At 38.5% G+C, this 26158-nt stretch overlaps 1 protein-coding gene across 1 annotated transcript in view; it reads right to left on the bottom strand.

The window, feature by feature from the left end:
- Positions 1–12135, bottom strand: part of LOC149210787 (uncharacterized) — a 92416-nt gene extending 80281 nt beyond the window's left edge. The window contains exons 1-2 of the mRNA XM_089399097.1: positions 12037–12135; positions 11517–11638 (exon numbers count right to left, since the gene is read on the bottom strand). Of these exons, the coding sequence (XP_089255223.1) occupies positions 11517–11638; positions 12037–12135 (221 nt within the window). The remainder of the gene's footprint in view (positions 1–11516; positions 11639–12036) is intronic.
- Between the last annotated feature and the right edge of the window lie 14023 nt (positions 12136–26158).

The raw sequence follows: 26158 nt of genomic DNA, 5'->3' as shown, positions 1-26158 counted from the left end.
GATGCATCATACTGATTCAGGTTGGATGTTTTTTTTGTTTCTGGAGTTTCTAGAGCAACAACGCTAGAGAGAAGTGTTTCATGCAGAACATTCCAAAGGTTCAAGATTAGGATCGAGTTGAATTCCTTTCTTATGAGGAAGTGTTAAAAATAGCAACAAGAAATGATAAAAATAGAATCCAGTATATTCCAATTTTAATTTTTCCTTGAATTAAAATTTGAATTTAGTTTCACCAACTGCTTGAAAAATATTTAATTAATTCATCTTGAGTTAATTAGTTGGAGAAATTCAAGCTAGAAGTCTTTGTGAAGTCATGCAATAGTTATCCCTTAAATTAAGGAGATAATCCCTTAATTAAGGAGACAAGGATGAGTTATAATTGAGTTGTAATTAGTTAGCTCAGTTAACTGAGTTATGTCTAATTAGATTAGTTCCAAACGGTTTGAGGAACTAATTGTGAGTTCAATCAGTTAATGCATGCATGCATCAAACTAGTGTACTCCAGATAACTGAAGATTCTCTCATAAATAACTCATGCATGTCTATTCAGAGAAAGACCCAGTTGAGATTAAAGACAATGACATTGTACTATCAGTTGCATGAGTTTTCCTATAAAGGAAACTCATCCATGCAAAAGGAGAAGTTTCCTTGAGGATGGCGCAATTTTACAGGGTGTGAGATTAGTGTTACACTTGGTAATATCTGGATCACCCAGGGAAAACTGCGCAAGGAAATAGGAGGCTTGGAGGGTTGAGGAGAAGGTTTGTGAGAAGCCTTGTTTGCCTGTGAGCATCCGGGAGGATTGTACTGAGAGCTGGCTAGCTGTGAGAGCTAAAGCTTTTTGCAATCTTGATGCATTTCCACCTTGTATGATAATACAAATACTGGGGTTTTTAGTTGAGGCTTTCCCCTAAGTATTGTATGTGTTTCATGTGCATTGATTCTTCTTCTGGTTATATGTTTTCTGCTTGATCTTGCTCAAATCTATTAGGCTTCCGCAAGTTTGATTGTAGAAGTAGATTAAAGTATTTTTCTTTAGTTATATTACATTATCAGGTTAATCTACAGTGAGAATTTCTATAAATCAAAGGATAAACACATGAACCAACATAGATTGCACATAAGTGACCAGTGTTGGTAAGGGATGTCTAGTGTACATGATTGTCATATGATATATAGTGATTATATAATTGTATTAGCTAAATGTTATGGTCATCCTATGTTTTTTGTGAGTAGGTTATTTGTCCTTGATTTTTTTCCTAATTTGAATCTTTGATTATCTAATGTAACATTTAATGTTTAACAAAGAAAAAAAAGTGTTCTAAGTTTTTAGTATTTTAGTAAAGAGTAATATACTACATACTACATACCTTGAGTTGGGTTTTTGTAGTCCATGACCAGACTTAATGTACTCATTCAATACACTACAATATATGTTAAATGCCTTGTATTTGTTTTTTATTTTCCTTTACCCACCTTCATAAATATAGCGTCTATTAGAGCCAATTGAATAAAACATTGAAGTTGAATGTAAGCTTTGATAATCAAGATTCATCCTCTCAAAAATAACATAAAAAATAAAACATTTAACCAATACAATGATCGAAAGCCAACATGACAATCCTTAATCAATACCCAAAAGAAATAAAAAAGGTTGAAAAAGCATTCATGTGTTTTCGCCAGTTTTAGGAGATCTTGAAACCCAGATGTTGGGAATGACACTTAGTATGCAATGTAACTCATGACAAGCATATGCACCAATCATCTGGATCTTAAAACCTTTAGCCAACATTAGTGAACTCCTGTCCTGATAATAGAATATAGCACCTCTGGCTAAGGATTCTGCCCACATGTACTCCAAGCTCTTCCAAACATTTTCACAATCTTCTTGCAATAGGTCCAACCTTCTTAAAAAAGCTTCCATCACCACAATTTGTTGCATGCACCACTTTCATTCAAGTGCTTCATCTTACTATTAGGAAGTGAGCTTGGTCCATAATACTAAAATAAGCATGGTCGGCCCTAACATAAAAGAAACATTGGATAATTCTCAACTCACCAATAGTGAGCTAAAAACCTTGAATCATTTTCAACTCCTAAATAGTGAGTTAATGATTGGGATCCACTTTATTGAACATTATCGGTCGTAGTGTTGAACAAATCTTGAATCATAGTAGCCCTTGTGTTAGAATGGGCTTCAACATATTTGCACTATATTCTTTGGGCCATTAAGAAAATGTAAAGGCCAAGAAGTAAAGTGTTGGACACCTTACCTCGATCTAAGAAATGCAAAATCCGATTACAAAAGGAACTTTTAAAAAAACTAGCAAGGGTGGGGCTTCGACTATAAAATTTCATCTTCGTCTCATCCAAGGAGGAGCTTTTGTTGTGATCTCCATATGAACCATGGCTTCTGAAGAGAAGAAAAGTAAAAATAGGCTCTTACTAAGAATCAATGGCAGATTGTGATGGATTTCAAGATTTCAAAGATTAATTTCCTTTCTTTGTTCACTTGTCCGCCAAATCCTTTGTTATTTATAATGATGTGGCTTGTTACTACATTATCACCTACCAAATGGAACATTTTCCCAACTATTGCATAGAGAAGGTGGTACTTCAGATTTTGAGCCAGACTGGCCTAGGCATTTCTCAATAGAATTGGGTCAATAACTTGGATATTTTTTATCCTTTCCTATTAAACTCTTCATCCTTCTTCTTCATGGCTTTGATGCATTCATGGAGAATGTCTTTTGCGATGATCAAGTTCTTGTCATTCATGTTTTCCTTATTATTGAAGCAGTGAAGGGTGAGTTGTACCAACATCTGGAAGTGTGCCATGTCTGTGAATCTCCCCTTGAGGACATTGCATATGTCCAAGATCTTAACGTTATCATCGAGATAGTCATTTATCAAATTTTCATCTTTTTCACCTAGTCAATCCAGGTCTAGGTGGCTATGGATGTTTTCTGTTATATGTTTTTGGCCTTCCCAGTGAGATAACATGTATGATTCAAACACTGCGAGTGCCAGATTAGATGAATTTGTGGATGCATTTGAATTCCTACTCAAGAAGAGAAGGTAGCATCCAGATAGTCATTGATCGATTTTTCATCTTTTTCACCCAACCATTCCAACTCTAGGTGGCTATGAATGTTCTCTGTGGTCTGTTTCAGGCCTATTTTCTGTTGTTTGTTTCAAGCCTTCTAGGTGAGATAACATGTATGATTCAAATGTTATGAGTGCCAAATTAAATGAATTTGTGTATGCATTACAATTCTTGCTTGAGAAGAGTGGGCAGGGGATGGAATTGAAGGCAGTGTCGATTGATGATAAAAAACCCGACCCTAATTGCATCGTAGTCCTCGTATGAAATAATGAGGACTTCGAATGTGGGTGATATGAAAACGATCACATGGATTCAAACTCCAGACTTCTGACCTCTCAGGGGAAAATAAAAAAATCGAATTGTGATTGGCAAACTAGATTTTCTGGGTCTCGGGTTGGAGTAGATATTCAAGCAAAGTTTTAAAGGGGTTTTAAGCAGCTAGTAAGGAATCGAAAACCCCGACCCCTGCTCCCAAGCTTTCCAAGAGCCCCAAATATCTCAAGAGCCTATTGTCTGTAGGGATTGGACCCTTGGCCTCGTCGTCACAACCATTGTTGTTGCAAGCCAACCGCGTCTTGGCTCAGTTTCGATCTAGGCTCTCAATTCCGGTCTAGACGAGTTGTCGCACTGCTTTGTGGATTCTATTAATGAACTCACGATTCTCTGAAAGCCCTTGAGCTTAATATGAAACCCTTGGTAGCATCACAGAGTAATGACTCCAAAGCAAGGATTGACAGGTCATGGTTCAACTAGTCAAATTTGGATTGGATTAAGAATGACACGTGTCAAAATTGTATTGACTTGAGGAAGACAAATGAAGCTTTAGGATTGGCTAGCACTCAGACCCCACAAAGAAAACTCTTATCAGCATGAATATTTACAGTACAATTGCAGTCTTCGTAAATCCATGGGTAAAGCCTTTTCAACACCATGAATTGCAAACCGCGAGGAAGTTTACCCCATGTATTTTCCATGCTCTCCTCCTTATTATGAGTCAGCTCCATGCTCAGCTCCATGCTCTTTCTTCTGAATCTCAATTCTCACTGAGCTCTGGTCCTGAATTATGATATGTATCTAACATATCATAATGGTTATGGTTAAGTTTTTGAAAACTAGAATTTAAGTTTTTCCTATTTGCCTATTTAAAAATCTTAAGTTTTTTCTATTATTAAAATTATTCTATTTATCAATTAGGAAATTATATTTTCTCATTTTAACAAATTAACTGACTTCATTACATTATAATAATAATATTTTTAAACTTTAATGTGTTCTAAAAAAAATTGTAAGACAAAATTAAAATATTTAATAATATAATAAAACCTTTTTTTTCAGAGAAAATAATATAATAAAACCTTATTTTAATAGGAATTTGTTTTCTGGAATATAAAGTCTAATTATGAATCAATAATAATATCTAGTTAATTGGAATTGACCACTTTAATTATTTTGCTAATTAATATTTTCACTCGAATAATATAAATTGAAAGATGTCGTTGCCATCCATCAATAAATTAAATTGAAATTAATAACTTTCTCATAAATCTTGCCCAGTTATGGAAGGGCTCGATTGATATTTTGCTTTTACCTCACGCTCTCTTTCACCTCACTAGAAGTGGTTTGGATTCTTCTTCTTCTTTTCAGAGAAAAAACCATCATTGATTTATATTAAGAAAATATAAAGATCTTCAATACATATCATGATTGGTTTGAGGGCAAAAGAAAGCCCAGAAACCTATGCTAAATATAGAGACAGATAGTCCAGATCATCCAATCTAAAATAGAAAACATATACATAACCTGCTTGTCCAAAATTGATATAAAAACATACAATCACTGAAGAAACAACACCATCAAAAGATTGCATGCTATTACACATAAGAAAAAAGGAGCACTCGGCCCTGCCATGGATAAGAGACCCAATCCACTGATACTGAAAACCTGAAAGGAGATACCATCATGCAGGATTATTAATGAGCATAGACCTCCGGCTTCATATAGCAGGCATTTTTGGCAAAGAGTCATCCTGATGAAAGGAGTCATGGCATGCCAAAATACGCTAAAGAATTGCACGTAGGGGCTCCTTTGAATCTTGGAAAATTTGTGCGTTCCTCCAATTCCATGAGAACCAACAGGTAATGATGAACAGCGATCTCCAAGATAAACATTGCCTACTCCACCACATAAAACCATCCTGTACAAAAGGAAAGATAAGGTAAGGAAAACCAAAAGTTAAAGAAAGATCATACCAGATATGAAGGGACGAGACACATTGAAAAAACATATGCAGGTTTGTTTCCGCTGCATTGTAGCACATGGCACATCTGCTCGGACCCTACCAGTTTTTCCTTTGAAGAACCTCCCATGTAAGATTCTTGTTCCCAAATACCAGCCAAGAAAAAATAATCATTTTAAGAGGACATGCAGCCTTCCAAAGACAAGGAGGAAAAAGCAGACCAGGATACCTAGCGATGACAGAGATCATTTATGCATAAATATCCTTTACGCACACTAGCAGTTTTGCTTTTTGAAGAGACCAAACCAAGCAATCCTTTGTTCCCATTCGAATGATCCCTAGGCTACTTAGTCTCTCTTTTACAGAGAACCAGAGAGGGAACATTGATTGGGGCAAAAGTAGATCCTCCCCATCGTTCCAGACAGGGATAGGACCAGACCAATCTTTTATCAATTTGTCCCATGTGAAACATCCCAGTTTATGAAGATTGTATACCAATGGAGGAGGGAGTGAGAACTCCCGACCACATGAAATAGAGTCAAAACCAATAAGCATACTAGATCCCAAGCAGAGGTTCCATCGAAGATTTTCCACGAAAAAAGGATGGACTTTCCTGAGACTTTGCTAGATCGTCGATCCTCTCCTGATGCCAATGGAACGCCTTCTGTACCAGAACTCTATACTCTTGCCTTTTAAATATTTCGCCCTAATAATATTACTCCATGGCCCATCATCAAAAATACCTCTATAAAGAGAGTTGCAGAGGAGTGCTTTCCCGAAGGAGCGCATATCTAATAGACCCCATCCACTAGCCCTTCTTGGTTTTGATATAGAAGCCATCTTGACTAGGTGAAATTTGTTCTGATATGCATGTCCTCCCCAAAGGAAATTTGCAGCCAGTCTATTCATTCGGTTTATAATACTGGCAGGGAGAAAGAAGATATGTGCCCAATAGACTGATAGTTGAGATAGGACGGCCTGTACTAAAATGAATCTACCAGCTAGAGAAAGAAATTTAAACTCCCAGCCTGAAATCTTTTTATAAAAATGGTCCAATAACCATTGCCAATCCCTCTTGGAATTTCCCTTTGCCTTCAAGGTAAAGCCCAAATATTTAAACCCTTGCTTGATCGAAAAAGGAGCAATGCCCATCAGTTCAGAAATCCAGAGAACGATTTCCATATTTGAATCATTGTGAAACAAAGAGGATTTGTCCTTATTGATAAACAGACCTGTTGCTTTCTGAAATTTTGAAAGAATATCATTTATGCAAGCCCAGGAGACCCTACAAAGCATAGCAAAGATGAGGACATCATCAACAAAAAGATTGTGAGAAAGGGAAATGTCCTTACAAATCTTTACCGGGCGGCATCTCTTGTCCTCAACTGCTTTATTTATCTGCAAACTGAGAGAGTTCATTACCAGAATGAAGAGCAGTGGGGAGAGGGGACATCCCTGTCGGAGACCTCTCTCCGCTTGGAAGAAAGTCGAAGGAATTCCATTTACAATTACAGAATATCTGACGTTCTCAACACAGGACATGACCCAGTTGATGCTCTGTGATTTTAGTCCTATTTTAGCCAACAGGATTCTTAAAAAGCCCCAGTCTACACAATCATAGGCTTTTAGCAGATCGATCTTGAGAATAGCCGCGTCCAAATTGTTTGACAGCATTGAGAATAGACTTTCCTGAGTCATGGCAACCACATCCAAGATGATACATCCCTTTAAGAACGCATGTTGGTCCCTAGAGATGAAGGAATTAAGAATAGGCTTCATCCTTTCCGCAATGATTTTTGAGATTATTTTGAACATGATGTTGCAGAGCGAGATAGGCCTAAAATCGTGGAAGGAATCAGACCTTTCCTTTTTTGGAATTAGAGCAATAAAGGTAGAGGAGGTAGCCGTATGAATGCTTCCTGACATCTGGGATGCTTCAACCATCCGTAACAGATCTGTTTTGAGAAGGTCAAAGAAGTGAGAGAAAAATTCGATTGGCCATCCATCCGGCCCAGGGCTTTTATCCTTTTTGAAAGCTTTGATAGCTCTCAAAAGTTCTTCTTCAGAGATCGGCTTTATGAAACCTTCATTTGCTGTGTCATCAAACATTTCCGGAACCAGCTCAATGCCCCATAGAGCATCTTGAAAGATTACCTCCCTTCTTCTGTATTGATTTTGAAAAAATCTCGTAGCCTCCACCGAGATTTCATGCTGTGTTAAGAGAACATTCCATGCTCCAAATAGATTTTTTCTCTCTTCTTGCATTTGCATACTTGTGGAAGAACCTCGTATTTATGTCCCCCTCTTTGAGCCAGATGGCTCTGCTCTTAAGTTGCCATGTAGCCTCCTCCTTTTGTAAAATCAATTGTTTCCTTTTCTCCAAATTTCTTATCATGCTTTTCAAGTCTATAGATAGGCTCGGATCAGCTGACTCTAATAGGGAGTCCAGCGCCTTTTGGATATTATTTAACTCTTGTTTGTCCATCATTCTCTTTCGAATTTTCCAATCCTTTGTCATAGACCTCAGGCTATCCATCTTTACTCGGAATGGCATAAAGGGAGCCATTTCAGATTCTAGGAGATTCTTCCATTTTCTTGTGATTATTTCATTAAAGGATGGGTCTTCTAAATGGATCCTGTTGAATTTAAAAGAGTAACCGAGCCTGATAACTTTTTCACGCCATTTAAGGAGAATGGGTCTGTGGTCAAAAGTATAATCGTTCCCAATAGAAAATACTGGCAAATTCCCAATTTCCCAATAATGCTTGCATGAATGATAATTGTGTCGATTCTCTTTGCTATGTAGGCCTACCCAGTCCTGATGTTGTCCCAAGTAGGCCTCATTTTATTTGGAACAATTACCCCAGCATTCATCAGAACTGAGAGTCAAATTTAAGTCACCAGCTATCATCAGCGATTCGATCTCAAGAATTTGGGATTCAAAGAGCCTTTCCCAAAATGAAAGTCTATTTTTATAAGGAGCATAGACATTTAGCATGTTGAGAGCAAAGGCTTGACCCCTGATAGAAGCCTCCTGCACAACATTTATAAGCTTTTGCCATAATCCAAGTTGGGTCCCACAAGACCGCAAGACCACCTGATTGACCATTTGCCTCAGTGGCAACCATATACCACGAAGGAAACATTCTCCTAAAGAAAGCTATAGACACATAGCTAGGGTGCATGGTTTCCTGTATAAAGATGATTTTTGGATGAGCTGTGTAGAAAAAATCTTTTAGCGCATTGTATTTAGGGGTTGCGCCCAATCCCCTGATATTCATTGAAGCAAGGAAGGTCATTTGGATGACTCGCCAACCACGCATGCTCTAAGAGGCTGAAACTCCGATGAATCCAGAACAGGAACTTCCACTAGAGATAAGTTTCTCACACCATGCTCAGTAACTACAGATCTCCCTCTAAAGTGATGGCTACCACCCTTGTATTTCTTCCTGATCGTGATATTTTTTGTCGATTTTGGACTAATGAAAAGATGGGACGGACTGGAAGGTTTATGAATGGTCAATGGTTCAAGTTCCAAAGACTTCCTATGGAGAAGAAGGTCAATATCACTCTCAAACTTATTGACCGGGGATTCTGAAAGCGAATTATCCGGAGAAAGCATGTGAATAGGATCTTTTCCTTGCATTTGAATAAGATCTTTTCCTTTTGGATCAGAAGGAAGGGATTTGACAGGAGTCAGAGAAGAGGAGGATATCTGGATGGGAAGAGAGCCAACCACAATGTCCCTTTGATTCATAACAGGAGGAGAGGGAACCGAAATATCCTCCCGGGGTTCAGGAATTGGAGTGCAAAAAGGAGGCGAGGTATTAGTATCAAGTCGACCAAGAGAGCCTTGAAGAGAGCAGCATGGGTCCGGCTCAGATTGTGGGTCATGGATAGGGAGATTATGAGACAATTGTTGACCAGGAGCCAAATGATTTAGATTTTTCCTTTGAGAAATATCCTGAAAGCCCAAAGAATCCGGGGAGCATTCAGACTCTGACTTCCTAACTTGTTTGAAGGTAGACTTTTTGATTCTTCGGGAGAATCAATGACTGCAGTTTTTAATCAAGTGTCTGGTTTTATGGCACAAGGAACACCTGAAAGGGATACCCCAAAAGTCTAATCTTTGATGGATTTTGAAACTGCCCCAAGCTATCTCCATATGATCGGGATAACCTCCTTTGTACGGCTTCTCTATAAGGATCCAAGCAATTCTCTTATCTTTCTCTCCTCTGCACCAGGGGTCTACATAAACAAACTTGCCTATCGAGTTCCCAATTTTTGAGAGAGATTCCTCCGACCATAGTTCCAGAGGCAGATTCGGAAGTTTCACCCAGATCAGACTGTTCGATGGAGTATTCTTTAATGGATCAAAACCTATATACCATCGAGATAGGGCCAAGAAGCTTCTGCCAAAAACCCAGGGATTATGTAGAATAGTCTCTAAATTAGATGCTTTTAGGAAATGGAAAGAGTACCATTCCTTCATAAGACGGGAGATGATAGGAGTATATCCAATCAGAGGTGACCATTTGTCCATCAGCCACTTCCTCATGTCCACATCACCCATTTCAGGGAATTGCCATTTCCCAACCAGAGCTAGATTTTTCAAACTGTCGATTTGTTCTGAAAGGACGGTACCATCCAAAGAAATGGCTTTCGGGGGAGGCACTGTCTTAACAGGGTTCCTAGATTTGTTGAAAAAGGAGATGGAGGCCCGAATTTCCTAGAAAAATCCTTTCCTTTTTTAGATGCCCCCAAAGTATGCTCAGAAGGAATATGAACTTCTTGGCAGGCTGGATTGATTATCATATCTTCCACCGAAGCTTGCCAGCCTGTAAAGTTCGAAGATTTTTTCCGCGCCTCCTCAGCTTGGATAGTGGCCTGTATGAGTGCCCTCGTCAGTCAGACCCATCCGCCATTTTAATGGAAGATAGGACGTAATAAAACCGACAGAAACCTTGAGACCATAAAACACGAGAGAAATCCAATCCAATGACTCCTAGAGGAGAAAGAAATTAATAGGACAGGTCGGGAAAGATCCAATCCTTAGATCCTACCCTGACAAAAGGACACAGCTAGATAAGGATAATTAAGAGCTCCAGCAGAATGAGTTCTCGGGATCCGAAGGTTGGAAGGCTCCAAAAAGGGAAATTGAAGGCGGTAAGACCAACTCTCTAGAAACGCTCCTATTGAGAAGACAGGAAGGGACAATTCCCCTCCACCAGTCCAAGACTAGAAATGTGTGGGAAAGATTTGATACACTGAGCCATATAAAAAAGGTACTAGTAAGTACAGAAGACACAACGGATATGGGTTGAGCTAGATTACTCTCCGAAATTTTTTGAAACATTCCCTTTTTCAGATCATTGGAGAAATTAGACAATGACAAAACTCAACTGGTTTTCCGGCAGCCACTCTAAACAGTTTTGAGTGCCAAAACCAGATTAGAGCTGAAAAGCTATGCAGAAGAATGGTCTTGACAATCAATGCAAGAGCAGAATGGCTGGAAAATGCACCACCATTTTCCAAATCTAATGCGAAAGTCTGTACAGGGACTGTAAATAACTATAGAATTCTTTATATTAACAAAAATTGACTTCAGCATATTTAAAACCATAAGATTCACAATGCTCGAGTTTCAGTGCTGTTTTAAGCCAACTAACTACGCCATATAGATTCCTATAATGGATAACAGATTTTTAAATGCTGTTTTAAGCCAACTAACTACGCCATATAGATTCCTATAATGGATAACAGATTTTTAAAGAAACTAATATAAACAACCTTCCTCTAAAAACCAGAAATGGTCTTGACAATCAATGCAAGAGCAGAATGGCTGGAAAATGCACCACCATTTTCCAAATCTAATGCGAAAGTCTGTACAGGGACTGTAAATAACTATAGAATTCTTTATATTAACAAAAATTGACTTCAGCATATTTAAAACCATAAGATTCACAATGCTCGAGTTTCAGTGCTGTTTTAAGCCAACTAACTACGCCATATAGATTCCTATAATGGATAACAGATTTTTAAATGCTGTTTTAAGCCAACTAACTACGCCATATCGATTCCTATAATGGATAACAGATTTTTAAAGAAACTAATATAAACAACCTTCATCTAAAAACCAGAAATCAGACAGCACAAGGAAAGGATGAAACTAACGTTTTGAGCTTCACCGTTGCAGCGGGAGAGAGCATCCAAGAGCACTTCCGATAACATCCAACAAATAACAGAGAACCACCGAGGCCGTAAGGCCCGGGATTGGAAAAGAAAACAGATGATAACTGCTGGGAGGATATTTATAGAGAATAAGGGAGACGTAGAACCTTACAGAACACCCTCCAGGCGTCTTCATGCATGGAAACAAAAACAATACCGCCACACCGACTAATCCATGCTAGAGTACATGTCCGGAGGTTAGAATAGGAGTGCATGCAAGAGTCTACAGATGTATGTAGGGTGGCGCAAAAAGTAGGAGAGGTATTGACTCTCACCGGACCAGAAACCAATCAGCAGCTTGACAAGAGTCTACAGATGTCTGTAGGGTGGCGCAGAATGTAGGAAAGGTATTGACTCCCACCAAACCGGAAACTAATCAGCTGATTGTCCTGTGAAAAAAACGGAAAAAAGGTCTTGGATCTCCCGAAGATGCCTAGCTCAATTGCTGACGAGTGGCTGGCACCTGTGGAAGCTGTGGATCGGCAGCATGAATCTCCCTAGGACGCATACTCTCCCGCGCTCCGTTTCCGCTCCCCGACCAACGCATAAGGTCCTTGCCCATAATTCACTTTCTTACAACTTTATTTATCATAACATGAATCCCGAAACTCTCTCTAAATTTCTTAGCTCCCGAGTAAATTATAATGGGAATATGAAACTATATGGTTTTTGCAATTCTTAAAATTAGAATTTAATAAATTAAAACTCGTTAATAAACCTATAAAATAATAATTCATAAAACTTAGTGTTTTTTTTTAAATACTTAAGATTTAATAATAATGAATTATTTTCCTTTACACAATGTTAAAAAGAGTCCAATGCAATGATTGCAGATAGGTAATAATTATACGCACAATACTTTGCATATATTGTTTGGTGCATGGGATGTACTTTTAGATTTTAAGTTTTAAAATTAGGTTTTAGCTTATGTATTAAGTTTTAAGATTAATATAATATTAGGTTTATAATAAAGTTTGTATTAGTTTTAAAAATAATATTAAAATTATTATATTTAAATTAGTTTTAATGTTTATATTATTATAATAATATTAAGTTAATAAAAAAATTATATTAAATTTTAAAATGTATATTAAATCTAATAATAATATTAACTTTATTACTATTTTTTTTTTGCTGTGTAAAGACTAAGCTATTGTATTAAAAAGTAGAAAAATATTTACAAAGAGGACTTGGCCTCTGAGGATGCATGAGCCCACCCTCTCTCAGAAGAACAAAGCATTATTGTCATTTTAATATTAAACATTATAAATAATCATATTATATATATATATATATATATATATATATATATATATATATATATATATATATATATATATATTTTAATTTGACTATTTTTATTATTATACAAAAAGATCAAAAATTACAGCAAGGTCTTGGCCTTGAGAGTCTTGCCAAGAAGTTGGCAATTTGCACAAGTTTTCCATTGATAGTTCTCAGAGGACCTCCAATTTTGTTGTGGCCTCTTATAGGACCCGACACATTTACATAGCTGAACAGAGACAGTAAGTACCCAAAAACTAATTAGAGACAACTTTGCATCCGACTTAGAACAGAACAAGATACAATACGGAAACTTGTTACGGGCTTGAGTTAAGAAATTGAATAGAGTAGTATGCCTGCGACCAAAACTGCCTTTAGCAGAGAGCCGAATGTGATCAGTCATCATCAGTGGTATAAGGTTCCTCAACTACTCGGCAACCATATTGTAGCGAGTCCTCCGAATCAAAATGCTGAGCCGCCACGCCTGTTGGTTCTCTCAGCACTGGTTCGCTAGGACCTGCAGAAACAGTTTGGTTTGCCGGTGCGGAGCTGCATAAAATCGGTTGCTGACTGTCCGTTCGAGTTTCCATTCTTTGGACAGCCGGTGTTTCCGGAGGAGCGTCATCCTGGTCTCTGGAATCTTCACATTGCTCAATTGTGACTGAAACGATAAAGGTTACGTGAGCAAGAGTGCAGGGGATTCGAAATCGTACTGTGGGGTGAGCCTCATGCTCACAATTGTTCCTGCTCTTGCACCCTCGACTTCTGCCACGACTAGATCTTGTGGCCGGAGGACTACTGCGCCCAGAATCAATCATCTCCATGAAGGATCGCATCGGAGAGGTGGTCTGCTGCGAGATGGCGCGTCCCCTTGAGCCTCCTCGCCGACTTAACATCCGTTGCCTTTCACGCTGCATGGCACCGCCCCAAGGTTGCGCTATAGAGCCAGGAAAGGAGTTTAACACTGCCTCACTGAGGGAGAGGCTTTGAGACTGTAAGAGCGGAAATGAACATTGAAGCAGCGAGCAAGCAACAGATATGGCTCACCTTGGCACAATAACCGAGGAAGTTGGTGGAAGAGTTAATGTTTCTCATTAAGAGTTGGTGGAAGAGTTAATGTTTCTCATTAAGAGCCCTGTGCGAGCCCAGCTTGCTGTCTTTGTACAGCTCCTCGTGACAGGCACGTTCGGACAGGTGCCCACGTGCCTGCCTTTCTTGCCGTCATACACCCGCATCCGGGGAATTATTATATGATATTAATATTAATTATTAAATACATTAATATTAATAAATATGATAATAACATTGAAATTAGTATTAAAAACTATGTTATTATTAATATCATTAAATATAATATTAATAATATTTAAAAATAATGTTAATAATATTATTAATCTTAATATTCTTTTTAATTTTCTAATATTTATATTAATATAATAATATTAATATTATTTATAATATTTCATTATAATATTAACATTAACCACATTTAATTAATATTATTAATCACATTAAGCTAGTTAAAAAATAGTATTAACATTAATATTGATAAATAAGATTAAGAATAATAATATTTACTTTATTTTAATAGTTGATTATGGTAGATTATTAATTATGGTTGACCATGGTCAATTTTTGTTAGCAAGTGACAATGGTTGAATATGTTACATGGTCAACCATTGCCAACCTTTACATTAATGTGGTTTATATATAGGGTTTATATCTAAATAATCAATGATGGTCAACCAAGGTCAACTATGGTTAGCAAGGTCATCCAAGATCAACATGATTAGAATGGTCAACCAATTTTCACAAGGTCAACCATAGTTGACCATGATCAACCTAGGTCAACAATGGTCAACCATGGTGAACCCTTGATAACCATGTTGAACCATAATGGTTAACCATGGTGAACCATTTTGTTCATAAATTGGTCAACGATGGTCAACCATTATGGTCAATCAATATCAATATGGTTAGAATGGTTAGAATGGTCGACCTAGGTTAACCATGGTCAGACAAGGTCAACCGTAATGGGAAACCGTGGTCAATCATAATGGTTAGCCATGGTCAACCATTATGGTCAATCAATATAGTCACTCATAATGGCCAACCACTATCAACCATATTCAATCATTGTCAACCATTATAAACCATTATGGCTCGTAGTCAACCATGGTCAAACCTAGTTGAATATACTCAACCATGGTCAACCATTATGTTCAATAATTTTCGTTGATAAATTATGACCATGGTTGAGTTTATTCAACCATATCTAACCATGGTTGAGTACAATCCACAATGGTTGATAACAGTTAACCATGGTTGGCAATGGTTGGTTGTCGTTGATAATGGTTGACCATTCTAATCATGTTGATCTTGGATGACCTTGTTGGTCAACCATTATTGATCACAGTCAATCATTGCCGACCATGGTCAACTGTTATCAACCTTTGTGGACTGTGGTCAAACTTGGTTGAATATACTCAACAATGGTTAAACCCTTGGGTTTATAATTTAATCCCCTAGATTTACAATATTAATAATCCTTGGGTTTTAATTCCTTAGGATTATTAATCCCTTGCGTTTCTAGTATTAGACCATTGGGTTAATATTAGTCCCCTAAGTTTATTAATCCATTGGGTTTATAATATTAACAATCTCTAGGCTTTATTAATCCCTTGAGTTTATAATATTAATAATCACATGGATTTATTAATCCCTTGGTTTAAAATATTAATTCTTAGGGTTTATTGATCCCTTGGGTTTGTTGGTCCCTTGGGTTTATAATATTTATCCCTTGGGTTTAATAATTTCTTCGGCTTAGAATATAAAACCATTGGGTTTTTTAGGCCCTTGGTCAGCAATGGTTGGTTGTGGCTGATAATGGTTGACCATTATGGCTAAAAATATTGGTTTCCCAGTATGGATGGCCATAATGGTTGACCAAGGTCGACCATTCTAACCATGTTGATATTGATTGATCATAATGGTTGATCATCATTGACCCATTTATGAATAAAGTGGTTCCCGTGGTTAACCATTATGGTTGTGAAGGGTTCGTCATGGTTGACCATTTTTAACCTACGTTGATCATGGTCGATTATGGTTCACCTTGTAGATATTGGTTGACCATTCTAATCATGTTAATCTTGGATGACCTTGTTGGTCAACTATTATCGACCACAATCAACCATTGCTAACCATGGTCAACTATTATCAACCTTTGTGGACCGTAGTCAACCATGGTCAAACTTGGTTGAATATACTAAACCATGGTTAAACTCTTGGTTTTATAATTTAATCCCTTGGATTCCATTATCAATCATTTTGACTGTCGTCAACCATGGTCAAACCTCATTGAAATTATACTCAACCATGGTCAACCATAATGTTCAATAATATTCGTTGATAAATTATGATCATGGTGGAGTTTATTCAACCATGTTTGCCCATGGTTGAGTGCAATGCACAGTGGTTGATAACAATTGACCATGGTCGACAATTGTTAGTTGTGGTTGATAATAGTTGAGTGTTATGGTTAATTATTATGGTTGACCATGGATGACCATTGTGATTGACCATTGCTACCCATTGTGACTGAGTATATTAATCCCTTGGGTTTATTAATATTAATAATCATTAGGGTTTATTAATCCCTTGGGTTTATAATATTAATAATCTTTTGGGTTTATGATATTAATAATACATTATGTTTATTAATACCTTGAGTTTTTATTAGTTATGACTTGGGGTTATTAATCCCTCAAGTTTATAATATTAATGTTAAGGGTTTGTAATATTAATCTCTTGGGTTTATAATGTTTTTTTGTTAGGTTTATTATTCCCCTCTGTTTATTAATCCCTTTGGTTTTTCATATTAGTTTTTGGGTTTAAAAATAAAATGATATATATATATATATATATATATATATATATATATATATATATATATATATATATATATATATATATATATATATATATATATATATATATATATATATATATATATATATATATATATTTAGACATATATATATATATATATATATATATATAGATATATATATATATATATAACCAACCATTGTCAACCATGTTTTTTTCAAGGTTTATAGTATTTAACCATGTTTTTTTCAAGGTTTATAGTATTTAACCATGTATTTTTCAAGGTTTATAGTATTTATCTTAGGGTTTATATACCTAGGGGTTGTAATATTAATCCCTTAGGTTGTTTTTAATATTAATTCCTTAGATTTATTATTCCCTTGAGTCTATTATATAAATATATTGGGTTTATTAATCTAATGGTTCATATTAAGCCTATTAAAAACATTGTCACACTATCCAACAATGTAGTGTCACAATTATCGTTGAACTATCACATTGTCCAACATTGCAGTTAGACAAGCATCTTCGCAATGTGACAATCAATGCCACAACAATACATTACATTGTAATTTATTTGATTTTACATTGCGACAATAAAACAATTAGGGTTTAATATTCTAGTTTATAATATTGAGTTTAATCCAATGATTTAATAGTAGTCCTGGGGTTTAATATTAATCCCATTGGTTTATAATATATATCCCTTTAGTTTATTAATCCATTGGGTTTATAATATTGACAATCCCTACAGTTTATTAATCCCTTAGGTTTATATTATTAATAATACATTTGGTTTAATCCTTACGGTTTATTAATATATTGGTTTTAAAATATTAATTCATGGGATTTGTCAATCCCTTGTGTTTTTAATATTGATCCATTAGGTTTGTTGATCCCTTGGGTTTATAATATTTATCCCTTGGGTTCACTAATTCCTTAGGTTTATAATATTAAACCCTTGGTTTTATAATTTAATTCCTTAGATTTATAATATTACTAATCCCTTGGGTTTATTAATCGCTTGGGTTTAAAATATTTATTCTTAGGGCTTATTAATCCCTTGGATTTTTAACATTAGTCCATTGGGTTTATAAATCCCTTGTGTTTATTAATCCATTGGGCTTATAATATTAATAATCCCTAGGGTTTATTAATGCCTTAGGTTTATAATATTGATAATCCCATGGGTTTATTAATCCCTTGGGTTTAAAATATTAATTCTTAGGGTTTATTAATCCCTTGTGATTTTAATATGTATCCCTTGAGTTTGTTTTTTTTTTGTGAATAAGATATAATATATTACTGAAAAAACCAAGAAATTACAATGTATGGGTTGTGCAGGGGAGAGAGCCCGACACAAGGATTAACAAAGTAGTCTGATCTAGACTTAGTTTTTTCCTTTTTACATTGTAGCCATCGCAAAAATGGATTATGTGGCCAATGGTAGATACAATGGAGAATTTTCAGAAACCAAATCGGAACCCTTTTTAAAACATACTCAAAAAAGAGAGTATAGATTATAGTCTTAGCAGAGCATACTAGGCCTAAGGTTTTTCTTTCTGAGATTGAGAAGTCTGCAACATTCAGGCCTGCACGCAGGAAAAGAGACAAAAAATAGTTTGGAGAAGTCATTCTTGGTTGCTGGTAACCCGATCTTCGTCCAAGCTGATGGGAGTCTCTTGAGTACTCCCCTCCTGCTGGGCAGTACTGTTCAGACGACTGGTGGAGGCACCTGCGATCACTTTCTTGATGCTTGCTGAGTCTTTAGCTCCAGAATGGACCTTTTCCATCGATTTCTTCTTGATGACTGTATTCAATCAGTCCCAAATTATGAAACGAAAGTGGTGGATGACTTCAACATAGATTAAAAACTTCTTAGTAAGACCGTCAATCTTTGTTTCAAGTGCCTTTGTGCGCTCATCCTGCTCCTGCACTGCAAGCCCCATGATTATTTTCACCTACCACCATGTTTCAATGGTTCACGCATAAATATTTTAGCGCGCTCTGGTGAGGACATGATTAGGGATCTAGGCGAAGTCTGCATCAACTACCTTAGTCGTGACCTCTCTGCGAATAACCTTTTCTTGGGATTCCAAATTGGCTATGCACTCTTAATTTAGTTGATAAAAATCGCTACGTAGTTCAAAGTTGTGCACCTCATGGAGGACTTCATGTAAGTAGTGGGGGCTGAACCATGTGACTGCCATCGAGAGGCTGTGCGACTACACCCACCCCCCTAACTTGAGCCAGGGATGGAGCTATGCTTTGAGGCCATGGGAAAAATAGAGGGGAAATGGAGTAGGAGGAACCAGGGACCAGAGGATGAGCAGGGAGGAGTGAGAGCTGAGGGGAATATGAGGAGAAGAAGGGTGAGGGGAAAAAATATAGAATCTAGGGCATGAAGGGGGGGAATTAGTGGAGAAGAGGGGTGGGAAGGGGAAGCGTGCGAAGAACATATGTGAGGAAGTGGAAGACGAGCCATGCAAAGAGGAAGTGACGGGAAGGCAGCAACTGTACAAGGGAGAAGGTAGGTGGAAGTAAAGGCCATCACATCTGTTGTGTTGAGGATTGGTTTGGGCACATGCACCATAATATTATCCTTCCTTCGGTACTTAGAATTGACCTTGAAATGATGAAGTGCATGCGAACAATTATTTTTCACTAGGTTGGTTATCTTTAACATTAATGGTTATGCAGTGCTGATGGAGGTCACAGTCCTCTAAGTCATTCCATCATCTGGAGTTCAGCCGAAGGGTCCTTGTTGTACCCTCATTTGCAAGTCTATCCATGAGCTTATTGCCATTCCTTTTGATGCCCTGAAAGTGGAGGCTTGCCATGTTGTCTACTCCATGTTTGATCCGCTGTGTAATTTTTTTTTGGCACCAGTTTTTGAGACTTTTTCCACGTCGATGCCCTACTGTAGTTTTTGTCCTATCTGAGTGGCCAGTGTGGAGTCCCCTTCCACAATTGTAATGACATTTATAGAGCATGAAGCTCAGTGGAATTGTTTGTTTTTGAACCTATGTTACCCTCATATATCCATATTATTTTTCCTTTTGTGTTAGGAAATACCCCTCCAAACTATCTTGGCCCAGATTACCTTTAGCTATGCCATTGTACTTGATTTTAGAGGTACCCAGCTCTAGTGGCCTCCATATGTCTTTTAGTTTTTCATTCCTGGAGAGGGAGGTGATTTCGAGATTTGGAGGAGGCCCAACGTTGAGAGTGTTGGATACCTATACCAATAGGTTTCATATTTCATGATTGGCCAAGGAAAGTCCAAATATGCTCTGCTTTGGTATCACAAACATCCCATATTTCCTAGAGAACAAGAAGTATGTAAAGTGTTTCAAATGTTGAGGACCTTATTTCAATTTTATGGATGATCCAACAGTTTAAACTGGATCATGCCATGTTTCAATTTTGAGTTATAGAATAGAGAAAGAAGTCTGTCCAAACAGCTTAAACTTGGCAGACAAGTAGTTCAGGTAGAGAAGAAAGGGTTCCCAACAGCTCAATCTGGGACCTTGGGAGAGATAAGGGTAGAAGCAGATAGAAAAGAATAAAGAAAAAGCCAAAGAAAATAAAAGGCAACAAAGGGTTTGCAAGTCCAAGTGCACCCTCCAAGGAGAAACAAAAAATGCTAGGAAAATAGCTGGGTAGGTAGTGTGGTTGCAGAAAGGCTATTTTCACCATTGCACATATGTCAAAAGGTGTTTTGCCAAGGCAAAATCCATCAATGAACAAAGTGGTTAAAACCATCAAATTGCAGCAAGGAGCATGACTAACCTCCCTTTCCCCCTTCATCTCATTACTAACATTCCCTTTCAGTTGAGATTTATGGAGAGATCATGGTTTTAGGGTGTTTCTAGTTCATTCAAAAACCACATTTCTTGTCTAAACTTTTCATTTTGATCTAGCCTCTAAACTAAAGCAGTCTCACATGAACTCAGTGAGATCCCCCTCATCTGCCCCCCTCATTCATATTAACCTCTAATTCTACTATATAGCTCCCCTATTTTACCTTTTCCCCTAATAATATTAACACTATGGTGTATAAAGCCCCAAATTCTATAAATACTCCTCCCTTTGGCATTATAGCCATATTTTCTTCAAAAGGAACCAAAGTGACCTCTGGTCACCTTGGTGAACCTATCACATCCCATTCCCCCTTGCTACAAGCCAACTTGCTCCTCGAACCACCATTTGCATTGAAAAAACCCTTATAAACCCTCTTTTACCCTTAAAACCTTTGCAAAAATTACCCAAAGTCTAAAAAACCCGCCTCTGGCACATTTCCAAAAGGTTAGCGCATTGTTTGTTTTAATAGAAAACATTGAAAAACCATTAAAAAACCCACAACCCAAAGTTTTCCGCCGCGCATATAACCTGAGCATGTTGATGCTCCGCCCACCGTCGGATCAGATCTTAAAGATCCGACGATCCACAGCAATATCGGAGCAGCCCCCGCAGCCGTCCTTTACCGCCCGAGAAAGTGACGTTGCGTCACGTCACGGGTAGACCACGCGTCAAGCAATGAGGACTCTCGGAGCCAGGCCTGACACCTTCGGCGCCGTACCCAGACCGCCCCGAGAGACCGTAGCGGCTAGCCTTAACCGTAACCGCTACGGTCCTAACCGCCAACCTTTTCCAACTATATATCGCCACGTCACATCCGCTTGTCCTGTCACTGCTATTTGTCCACCTCGCCGCTGACATGGCTGCCACCTCACCATCCCTCATGGACCAACAGTATACTGCCACGTCACCCGATGACGTCAGCTGACGTCACTTGACCTTGACCCACCAATGACGTCATGCTGACGTCATCACTAAAAAGCGCCAAAATCATAAAAAAGCCCATATTAAGCCAAAAACGTCTATTTTTTCCCATTTTTGCGCACTACTCTACTGTTTTCTCTGCATGACTGTTTACGACCAAATTTTCGCCAACCTGCTCAATTAACCAAGGCGACCTCCAGAGCTCCAACCGTGCATGCCCATGCGACCTCTGTTCGTCAATTAACAGGTATTTACCGTTTGCTCCCCTCCATACGCCTGTTATTCAAATTAAAGTCACTCAGAGGGCTAAGGACACCTTAGAAACTATATTTACACCGGCCATTTCCCTCTGCACGTCCACATTTGCAACTGTGAAGTCTAAAAACACCAGACGAGCCATAATACCTGTAGTTTCGCTCAAAAACGACATTTACTGCGTATTCCCGACAAATTCCTTGTTAGCCTCAATTCACCTGCTGAAAGAGGGCATAGTGAGACCCACAGTAGCCTTGACTCCTAATATAAGCAGTATTTCAATTGCTGTTGTATAAACTCCTCCTCTGATACTTAAATTTCAAGACTATTTTTACAAAAAAGCACTTCTGTTCTGTGCTGGTGCTTTTACAGCCATTTTATTATAATTGTTGAACCTTGAAGAAACATGGAGACTCCCATTGCTCTGAATATCAAGCCCCTCAATGCTCCTCACCAGGAATTAGCATGGAAAGCCCCGGGAGACATGGATTATCAGATGCTGGACTGGTTCCTTATGGGCTCCAAATACAATATCCAGATGCTGAATGAGTTGAAAGCCCAGCACATGAGTGGGGCAGACATCTTGGGAATTTGGGATTCAAATTTGCCCATCTACAACCTCCCCCAAGTAAATCCTATGCCAGAATTGATCTACAGCTGCCAGGAATGCTATGACCCAAACCAAAGAACTGTCATCAGCCCCACAGGCTCAGTCCTGTTCCAGATTACCCCAGAGAGCATAAATGAAATGCTGCACTTCCATACTGCCAAGCAATTGACCCCCCTCTATATGCAGAATTTGATAAACAAAGGGAGCAAGCTGTCAAGTGACCAAGTCATTAAAATCAATCAGTTGTTTGTCAGACCAGGCTTTGAATCACTCAGAACCCCTCCTATTGGGTATCAATATTTGAATGAATTGGGCAGAATGTTAGTAGATTTAATCAGTTATGTCCTAGGATTCAAGGGAATGGAGGATGTGGATGACAACATAATGGCAATGCTGTCTCTATTCTCTCCTGGTAAGCCCCCAGCTGTACACTATGACTATGCAACCTACATTGCAGAAAAAATCCATGAGCAGTTTATGAACTTGAGGAGGGAGAGACTATTCAGGTATACCTCATATATATACCACCTATTCTTGTTCTATCAGCCAGCCACCTTCTCTTTTCCTTTGAAGCCACTCAATGCCCAGGGAAGTCCAAGGTCAGTTGTCTTCTGGACATCTGTTTTTCATCACTCCTCTGTATCACCTTATACATACTGTGAGTTCATTGATTTATTCATTTATCCAGCCCTAACAGTGTTGCAAGGTACTCCTCCTCCTAGACTAACTGATGACATGAGGAGAATTCTCCATTTGAATAAGTCCTACAGCATTGGTAATTGGTACCTCTACCAAAACCACACAGTCATCAGGATATATGGCTGTGAGTTGAACCCTTTTAGGTTGCCAAGGTATGTCCCCATGAGGCTCTTTGCCTTGGAATATTTCAGACAGTTTGGGAACTCAGACTACCTCCATTTTCAGAGCAAAAACAAGAAATCACAGCTAAAGGTAAGGAGCCAGCTGGGTCCTTTCCTATATAACAGAAAAGAGGAGGGGTGGAAGGAGGCAGACAATATCTTGGAGGGGATCAGACTACAAACCAGCTTTGAATGGATACCCTATGACCCCAATCATTTTGTCTCCCTCAGGAGGATAAAATATAAATTGGGTAGCTATGCACACAAGAGACAACCCGAGATTGAACAATATGCCAATGCATCAAATTGGGAAGAGGGTACCCTAGAAGAGGAAATTTCTAATGAAGAGCTACTTGAGAGAGAGGCTAGAAATATGCAAAAGGAAGCTGACTTAGAAATGTGTGGACAGGTGCCTCTCTCATACAAAAAACAGCTTGGAGCAGTTACTACATCATCAGCAACACAGCAGCAAACTGCCGAGAAAGCACCACAGACAGCAAGCAAAGATAAAGGGAAGCAGGTGGAACAACCACCTCCATTGACAGAAGAACAAGTGGATACATTGCTACAGCAGCAAGAAGAGATGGAGCAGCAGGAACAAGGGCAGCAACAAGAAGAGGAACAATTTAGTGAACAACAGCCCGTGCAGCAAGAAAAAGTGATTGATGCTCAAATCTCCACTGAGCAACAGGCTCAGACAGTAGTGCCTCCTAGGGCAGAAACTACCGTTGATACCTCGGTCCTCCAAACCCCACAAAAGTAGGACTTAACCAGGAAAAGGGATAGAGAGACTCCCCTGACTTCATCCATCAATCGGGGAGAGAAAAGACAAAGACTAAATGACTCTCAAGAGGATGACATAGCAGTGAGGCAAGCAATGGGCACGGGCCCACCCAGTGGAGAAGTTTCAGCCAGTTCATTTTAGCATGAACATGATAGAGCTACAGGAGGAGAGGTCAGCTCCTCCAGCCAGCACAGAGAAGGACAGTCAAGCATCAAACAACAGTTTATTGACATTAATAGGAGGAGTGATCCTATTAAAGTACAGCTGTACAATCATTTGTTGAACCTGGCTCCTACCAATCAGTAAAGACTCATGTCTGCCTTTGATGTAAGTGAAGGCAAGATGATCATGAGTCACTTCATGCCCACAACGCTGCATCCTCAATCTACCTCGGATTATCTAAGAACCAACATGGAGGTTTTGGCTAAAGACATACACCCTATGGATAAAATCGAACTGCATAAACAAACTGGTAAATTGGTGTATGCCTCCTTGGCAGATGAAACATTGGAGAATTACAAATTGAAGAGCATCCTTGATAACACAGCCTCTCAGCTGGAATTGGAGAGAGCATCATCACAAGCCAAGGACAACAGGATCAAGTCCTTGGAAGATGTAATTATAGAAATAGGACATGATCCTAAAGATGTTAAAGGTATCCAAGAACTCTTGAAGATAAGGGATGCAGACATGGCGGCCTTAAGAAAGAAAATCAACCTCCCAGCTACCATCCATCCGCAAACAGACGAGGTTGCCCAGCAAAGGCAGGAAAAGGATGCCACAAATATAATGGTATCCCTGTACAAGGAGCTAGTTCGGACTCAAGACCAACTAGGACAATCAGAAGCTGCAAAGGCAGCACTACAAACAACATTAAAGCAAAAAGAAGAGGGCCAACCCTCCCAGCCTCCTCCTGTGATAATCAATCTTGAGGAAGTCCCTCCAACAACTACTCCTCCTCCTCAGCAGACAGGAACTACAGCAACAACTACACCAACAGAGCAGACTCCTAGTCTGGATATGCAGAAGCTGCAAGCTGAGATCCAAGTTCTTGAATCCCAAATGAAAGAGCTTGATGAAGTCAAAAGGTCTTTGGCTAAGGTGAATGAAAAATTTGACAAAAGCAAGCAGAATGAGGCAGCAAAGGAAAGAGAGGTAAAAGCTCTAAAAAAGAGAATAGCTGAACTAGAAAAAGAGCTTGCATTAGAAAAAGTAACAGCAGAACTAAAAGCAGTCCTCTGGGGTAACATTGGTCGGTCCATCACCAATCAGTGGCAGTACATTGAGACTATGGATGAGCAAATAGTACTCATTACCAAGGCAAACATGGAGATACAGAGAGCTAGAGCAAGCCTTGGCCACATGTCAGATGCTGCCAGCAGAATGATCAATATTTTGAATAACAAAACTAGCTCTCAACTGGCCACCATGGGAATTACTAACAGGACTGAAACAATTTCAGTAGCTAAAAGAGTCCTGACACTGAGAAACCTAGTTGGAACGCTGGAGAGGAGAACACAGGATATGCAGACCGAGATCAACAAATTCCTGGACAAATTTGTGGCATTACAAAACAGAGGCCTCCCCAGCATATTAAGCAGTGTAGGAAGACTGCTTACCCTGGAAAATTACATCAAAAGGGTTGATGCCCATGCTGCAGCACAAATTGCAAAACAGCCCAGTACCTCAGCAGAAACAGGGCCAGCATCAGGGCAGAATTTGTATGATAGGGTGGATAACCTGTTTTTTATTATGAATGAAATTGATCACCTGTTTGATACACCACCAAATTTCTTTAAGTATACAGAAGCAGATGAAACTTTGGAGGCAATCATAAGACATCAATTGCCCACACAGGAAGTATGGAGGAATTTGACACAGGTAATCTTATCAGGCCAGAACCTGTAGCGTTAATTTTTCTCCAGTTTGTGAGCAGTCATGCACAAACAGAATTTTGGTGGATAAGTCCACAAAGAAAAGACAGATGTTGATGCCAACTCAGCGGGGTTATTTACTCACCACAGCAGCAATCACCATCACAAAGTAGCAGACCCAAAATACAGCGCACAAGCCATAAAGTCGGGTTCTCCAGCATTTAATCAAAGTACCTCAACCG

The sequence above is a fragment of the Pinus tabuliformis genome, chromosome 1_2 (genome assembly GCF_031772625.1).
Source record: "Pinus tabuliformis cultivar Carrire ecotype Pingquan chromosome 1_2, CPIR1, whole genome shotgun sequence".
In the NCBI taxonomy this organism is placed as follows: Eukaryota; Viridiplantae; Streptophyta; class Pinopsida; order Pinales; family Pinaceae; genus Pinus; species Pinus tabuliformis.
The sequence above is the reverse complement of the archived record's forward strand: the minus strand, read 5'-3'. Positions and strand labels throughout refer to the sequence as shown.